General features: G+C 37.0%; 1 protein-coding gene across 1 annotated transcript in view; it reads right to left on the bottom strand.

Annotated features, from left to right (window-relative positions):
* Nucleotides 1-7,637, bottom strand: part of LOC141344265 (corticotropin-releasing factor receptor 2) — a 117,879-nt gene that overhangs the window by 30,869 nt on the left and 79,373 nt on the right. Inside the window, exons 8-10 of the mRNA XM_073849097.1 lie at nucleotides 5,848-5,920; nucleotides 5,269-5,354; nucleotides 31-166 (exon numbers count right to left, since the gene is read on the bottom strand). Coding sequence (XP_073705198.1) covers nucleotides 31-166; nucleotides 5,269-5,354; nucleotides 5,848-5,920 — 295 coding nt within the window. The remainder of the gene's footprint in view (nucleotides 1-30; nucleotides 167-5,268; nucleotides 5,355-5,847; nucleotides 5,921-7,637) is intronic.

The following is a 7,637-nucleotide window of genomic DNA, read 5'->3' as shown; positions in this document are numbered from 1 at the left end:
GGGCGTGAAGGTCTATAATGTAACACTGACCTGAAAGGACTGTAGAAATGAGTTGAAGTAGATAAATACAATCTGGGATATGTCATCCTCGCCTGGGTTCACAAAGAACAGCATGTATGTGATACCAAGTAAAGGCAGAAGCACTAGAGTGGCCTTCACCGCTTTCCTGGAATCACAGAAAGAGAGAAAAAGGAACAGAGAAAGGAAGACTAAATCAAATGATTTGCAATATGAATTCCTGTTCTGAATCAAATGATTTGCGATACACGCTTTGGATTCCTGTTCTGAATCAAATGATTTGTTATACGTAATATTTGAATTACTGTTCTGAATCAAATGATTCGTGAAATGCAATTTGAATTGCCTTTCTGAATCAAATCATTTGGGATACACGCTTTGGATTCCTGTTTTGAATCAAATGATTTGCAATACACGCTTTGAATTCCCGTTCTGAATCAAATGATTTGTGGTACGTGATTTGAATTATCATTCTGAATCAAATTATTCACGATACACAATTTGAATTCCCGTTCTGATTTCAAATGATTCGCTATAAGCGCTTTGATTTCCTGTATTGAATAAAATGATTCATGATACATGCTTTGAATTCCCGTCCTAAATCAAATGATTTGCGATATGTGCTTTGAATTCATGTTTTGAATCAAATAATTCACGATACGTGCTTTGAATTCCCGTTCTGATTTCAAATTATATGCAATACGCGCTTTGAATTCCTGTTCTGAATAAAATTATTCATGATACGCTTTCAGATGATTCGTGATACATGCTTTGAAATCCTATTCTGAATCAAATGATTTGTGATACGTGATTTGAATTCCGGTTCTGAATCAAAAGATTTGCGATATGATTTGAATTCCCGTTCTTCTGAATCAAATGATTTGCGATATGTGCTTTGAATTCATGTTCTGAATCAAATAATTCACGATACATGCTTTGAATTCCCGTTCTGATTTCAAATGATTCGCGATACGCACTTTGAATTCCTGTTCTGAATAAAATTATTCATGATACGCAGTTTGAATTCCCGTTCTGAATCAAATCACTCAAAAGACGGGTTTATAATGTGTGTTGTTAACAGATTGCACTAGGTTAATTAGGCTATAGTTGAGTCAACTGGAGTTGAGCCAACCTTCGCTATGGAGAGAGAAAAAACTTTTCAAAAGCATCTCCCCTCTGCTTTTTTCACAAATTGTACCCTGTCTATGTCAGTGATAACAAATTCACACCCGTTAAAGGCTTTACTATATTTAAGCTACATTCAGATGTCCCAAATGTAATATGGTTGCAGACCTCGTATAAAATGCTGATGCACTCATAAAAATAAAGGTTTTTGCAATCTCCCTGTGATCAGGTGTGAACTGCAGACCATCAGCTGAATTTTGATTATTTTCGCTGTAATAAATGTGTGCCAGAGACGTCATGCTCCAATAAGCTCTTCAAATGGAATAATTTCCATTCCATTCCAAACCATTCATTTCCTGTTACCCTTAAATATGCTAGTTTGTCGATAACGTATCAAATGTGACAACAAAATACCCTTGTGATGGATAATATGCCAGCAGAAGAGAATATGAAAAAAGATCTGAAACTATGATTTTCAGAAGGACAGTGATATGTAAAAAAAAAATAGCAGGAACTCTAATATTACAGATATTTAAAGATTTAGTATTTCATTACTATAATAAATCCTGATGCTTGTGTTACATTACTTCTGCACTTCCACTTCAGTCTCGCACTACTACAGTTCTTGCTCACACTTCTCTTTCTCTTCTCTTTTCTTAATGTATTTACATACAGTAAGTACATTTAAGATACCTCTGTACACTGAAAACACCTTTATGTGATAGGCTATATCATGGATCTCTCATCTTCTGTTATAAACCCCACCACACAAAACGACAAATGTGCATTATCTGTGCAAACAGCTGTTTGCATGCACTTTATAATACTGGGTCATTCACAAATTATTCAAATCACATTCTCTGTGGCCACAAATGGATTTTTCTGAAATCAAACCATGGATGGTGATTATAATGGTTGCTAAACACCTGATTATACAGCATCTCACAAAAGTGAGTACACCCCTTACATTTCAGCAACAATTTCTTCTCAAGGGACAATACTATAGAAATGAAACTTGGATATATTTTAGAGTAGTTAAAATTACATGCTTTAAGTACAATTCTCACTGACCATTGGATGTTCAACATGGCATCTCATGGCAAAGAACTCTCTGAGGATTTGAGAATTAGAATTGTTGCTCTCCACAAAGATGGCCAAGGCTATTAGAGGTTCAGTAACACCCTGAAACTGAGTTACACTACAGTGGTCAGGGTCATACAGAGGTTTTCCAAGATGGGTTTCATTCAGAATAGGCCTTGCAAGGGTAGATCAACAAAGTTGAGCACTCATTCTGTGCGTCGGGCGTAGAACCTGGCTTCACAAAAAGATGCATGAGTGCTGCCAGCATTGCTTCAAAGGTTGCAGAAGTCGAAGGTGCTGCACTCAGCGCACTGCAACAAGTCGGTTTGCATAGGTGTCTCCCAAGAAGGAAGCCTCCTCTGAAGCTGGCTCACAAGAAAGCCTGCAAACAGTTTGCTGAAGACAACCTGTCAAGAGCATGAATTTCTGGAACCATGTCCTGTGGTCTGATGAGACTATAAGATAAACTTGTTTGGCTCAGATGGTGTCCAGCATGTGTGGCGATGCCCTGGTGAGGAGTACCAAGAAAATTGTGTCTTGCCTACAATCAAGCATGGTGGTGGTAGCATCATGGTCTGGGGCTGCATGAGTGCTGCTGGTTCTGGGGAGCTGCAGTTCATTGAGGGAAACATGGAACCTATTAAGTACTGTACATTCTAAAGCAGAACATGATGCCTTCCCTCCAGAAAATAGGCCAAACGGCAGTTTTCCAACATGATAACGATTCCAAACACACAACCAATTGACTTGCTGAGGAAGCTGAAGGTGATGGGGTGGCCAAGTATTCCTCCAGACCTGAACCCTATTAAACACCTGTGGGGCATCCTCAATCATAAGGTGGAGAAGCACCATGTGTCTAACATCCAGCAGCTCCGTTAGGGAGTGAAAGAGGATCCCAGCAACAACCTGTGCAGCTCTGGTCAATTCCATGCACAGGATGATTAAGGCAGTGCTAGATAACAATGGTGCTTAGACAATATATTGACACTTTGGATAAGTACACTTTTGACAATAATGGCTGTATGTATTTTCAGGGGACAATAAATCTAAACTGCTATACAAGCTGCACATTGACTACTCTAAAATATATCCAAGTTTCATTTCTGTATTATTGTCACTTGAGAAGATCTACTAAAAAACATTATTGGATGTAACTTGACCTGTAAACAGGAAAGCAATGGCTAAGGTCAATATTTTGGCTAAACATTAGATATTAAAGATGTCTTAACAGCTTTAGTTTAGGTATATGTAGAGACATAAAAACAAGGAGTTCCTACTCTCCCTGTGATCAGGGGTGAACTGCAGACCAGCAGCTAAATTTTGATTATTTTTACATTAATAACTGTGTGCCTGAGACATCATGCTCAAGTATGGCCATTCCATTCCAAACCATTTACTTACTGCTAACCTTGAATACAGTAGTTTGTCAATAACATATCATTTGGCCTCTTATCAAATGTACTAAAATGCACCTGTGGATAATACTAAACAATTAAAGGTGTCTTAAACAGATTTGTTTTATTATGACTAGTCATACAGTAATGCCTGAACTTGTAATGCCTTGATTTTTATTACCTTAATGTCAATGTTTTATGGTTTGTGCATTGAATATGAAGGACCATGTATGCCAGGATGAAAACATCAAATATTAAAAGCAGTAACTTCAATGATATCAAGTATGCTTCTGAGAGCAAAAGCAACCCCCGCACACAAGAAGAAGAAAACAAAACATATGTGCTTTCATACACTCAGCCAACATTGTACGGTACGTTTGGCACAGTTTGAGTACAACTCATTGTTTTCTTCAGATGATGTAAAAATACAATGAAAGTTAATAAGTATGGCTTCTGATGAATTCTGAATGCCTAGCAACAAATAAATCATAACCTTTCAGAGAAAAGAGGATTAATTATACATAAGCTTGTCCTGAAGACTCAGACTCACTCTATTAATATTTAGGAAATCAAGTGAAACGCCACAACAAAGTTTGCAAATGCATTCTCAGCAAACTAAGATGAAAGGACTCATTTTATTTCCTGCTCTGACTGAAGTAAGTATTGCCCTGAGAAACATGCACACATTAGGAAGTCATGCTTGCAGGTCAAATGTTTCAAATGGTAGAGTTAAAAAGTGTTAAGGTTTTTAAAAACCTAAACTTTAAATCCTCAATCCTCAAAACCAAGTAACCTCAAATGACATGACAACACAGACTAAGAGATAAAGATTAGCTTTTTTGATTGTGTTTAGAGCAGATAACGGGTTTAGTGTCTTTATAGCAGCATGCAGAGGAATCTAAATCACAGAACAAGCTTAAAGCATGTGGATATATGCTCTTTTCCTCGATCTATGTACACATTTAGACAAACTCTTGTCTAAATTATCCTTTTAATTTTTTTTTAGATTAATGCAATGAAATGGATTAAGCCATATCTGATTATGAGGAAACACTGTATTTGGGTTGTATCATCTTTTAGAAAGGTGTTCTTCAGGGCTCTATCCTTGGGCCCTCTAATTTTTGCTTGTCTCTGAGCAATCTTCCCGAAGCAAGTAAATATTCAAATGTATGCAACATGCTAAAACTACTGCAGAGAACAGGTGGTGCTCAAATTATCTTCTGAAATGACAAAAAACTCTGATTGCCTTACTCAATGCTGTCTAATGTTAAACGCAAAGAAAAATCCATGCATGTTTTTTACAATTACAAAGAATGATTATCTGATGAATTCTTGTGGAATCCGTTTAGACTATGCAGTGATATCTAACATCAGAAATGTATGATATTTTCAGAAGCAACTCTCTACAGATCCCCCTAAAAATCTACCAGCATTCAGTGATGCTTGATCTTTGTCACAAGCGGAAAAGCACCACAGGTTTCAAAGCTACAGGAGGGTAAGTAAATAATGGCAAAATATTTATTTTTGGGAGAACTATTCCTATATTACTGAGCATAAAACAGCATGTCATTCAGCCTAAGCAAACAGGGAGCATCTCACTGCTTTTGCTCATTAGAGTTACAGTGTGCAGTGGTTAGTTAAAGATCTTTACCTGTATTGTATTGTTTCAGATGTGGTTGAAGCCCTCAGCTTTGTCATCAAAATGCGCACAATGTTGAAAAGGAACACAAAATTTATCTATTTTGAAGAGAAAGAAAAGAGATGTAGGTCAGGGATTATGCATGTTCTCGAAATTATGTTTCTGCACATAGCATGCAGACATTTCAAGCTGTGGAGAGCTTATAAACACACCATTGGGTTTTGCTCCTACAGAATGGCATACACTAAATACTATTATAATGATTTTACATGGAGAAAATATATATATATATATACAAAAAAAAAACTGATTTAACTCCTTAGCTAGCATCACTTTAATAATGCTCTAAAAGCTCAAGTACTCTATCTGAAAACAGCAGACGCTGCTATCATATTAAAAGCTGATGTTCTGGGAAGGACTGGCTTACTGTTTGATGATGTTAATAATTCTTCAAAATCGCATTGGGTATTACATTTACAGTTTGTCATGTTTTCATTTTTGTCCACTTTATATTCTTCAGACTGTTTCCCTGCTTGTTGGAGGAACTGGCAACCACAAATCGGAGGCAAGCAATAATGCAACAATACTTACTAGAAGAACTAGAATCACGGGCCCCTGATAAATGTAGTCTATGTACTTTCCAGGTTCCTTTCCAAACCAGCATCTGAAACATAAACATTTTTTGAGTGTGTTCTCACTGCATATATATGACTATTTATTACGTGAATCTAATTATTAGAATGAATCAGTGAGTTGAACTGTACAAAGTATTCTTTTAAGTGTACTTTAATTGTAACAGCAGTAAACTTTAAGTACAGAACTAGTTACAACTAACCTTTTCTTTAGTGTTACAACTACTATTACAAGTAAAGTTTACTATTTAGAGAATTTTACATACACCTTGCAGAATCTGCAAAATTTTACCAAGAAAAGTGGGATCACATAAAATGCATTTTATTGTTTTTTATTTAGTACTGATCTGAATAAGATATTCCACAATAAAGATGTTTACATATAGTCCACAAGAGTAAATAATAGTTATAAAAATTACTCCATTCAAAAGTTTACATACACTTGATTCTTAAAGGGATAGTTCGAGCATTTAAGACATGAAGTTGTATGCAATCCTTATCAGCACTATAGTGTATACACACTGACCCACACTGCGTTCACCTCCCTGGTCAGAGTTCTGGCCGCTGGAAGTTTTTCAAGAAAGTAGTCACGGTTAGTTTCCGGGGCCTCAAAACTGTGCGTTTTTACGTGAAAAAAATATATGCGTTTCAAAGCTTGATTAATTTACATCACAAAAAACACCCCTGACAAAAATCATACCTCAGTTTTAATCGGCACTATATTCTTCCCGTTTCCATCAATCCGCGCTGCTGTCAGTTCGCACGTTCCGATCAGCTGTTCCATTACACACTCGAATGACAACGACGTAAAAAGTAGAAAATTAACAATGGTGCGAACTTGTAAATTCCCAGGTTGTGACCACAAGAATGTGCAGGGATCGCCGTTCAGATTCCATCGTTTTCCTGTTTCTGATATAGTTATGAGACAGCTTTGGCTGGTTGCCATCGGCTACTCTGCGGGAGATAAAATATCCAGTATCAAGGATTTTCGTGTGTGCAGTGCTCACTTCAGCGAAGACGATTACATCCCCAACCAAGGAGAAAAAAATCAAAAAACGGATTTTAAAGAGTTCTGCTGTACCAGTACCACAGGTAAGCTCTATTTACTAACTTTATGTCGCATACGACAGGTTTATTTTGAAGCTAACGTCGGTTTTTAGGCTAACGTTACACTGAGAATATTCTAACCGGGGCAGTGATAGCATCGACAATAATCGACTGTCTATGTGGTGAGAAAATCTGCAAATGTCATAACTAATGAATTAAATTGAATCTATATAACACAACAAAATATGATGCTTTGCTATATTTGTTATTGTCTGTAACTATGCGTAACGTGTGTCGGTATCATCGTGTTTATAAGTGTGCTTGAAGTCACATACAGGTAGGTCTCAACCAGGTATCTCCAACTCCGGTCATCGTGAGCTACATTCCTGCAGCTCGATGTTTTCCTATGACAGGACACCTTTCTCAAATGAGACATTCTGTACAAGCCTGCTAATAACCCGTTGATTTGAGTCAGGTGTGTTGCATCAGAGAAAAACTAAAACCAGCAAGACAGTAGCTCACGAGGACTGGAGATCCCATGTCTAAACTGTACAGTAAACAATCTGATGTTTAGACTCCTGTGGAAATCACGTGAAACGAGGTCTAATATAAAAATATATATATCGTCTGTTCCGTCTGACATTGTGCTAAAATTGGTTTCATCATCAGAAGTTTCGTAGTCAGACATGTTGTCAGCGAGTC

This window comes from Garra rufa, chromosome 10 (genome assembly GCF_049309525.1).
Source record: "Garra rufa chromosome 10, GarRuf1.0, whole genome shotgun sequence".
Taxonomy (NCBI): domain Eukaryota; kingdom Metazoa; phylum Chordata; class Actinopteri; order Cypriniformes; family Cyprinidae; genus Garra; species Garra rufa.
The sequence above is the reverse complement of the archived record's forward strand: the minus strand, read 5'-3'. Positions and strand labels throughout refer to the sequence as shown.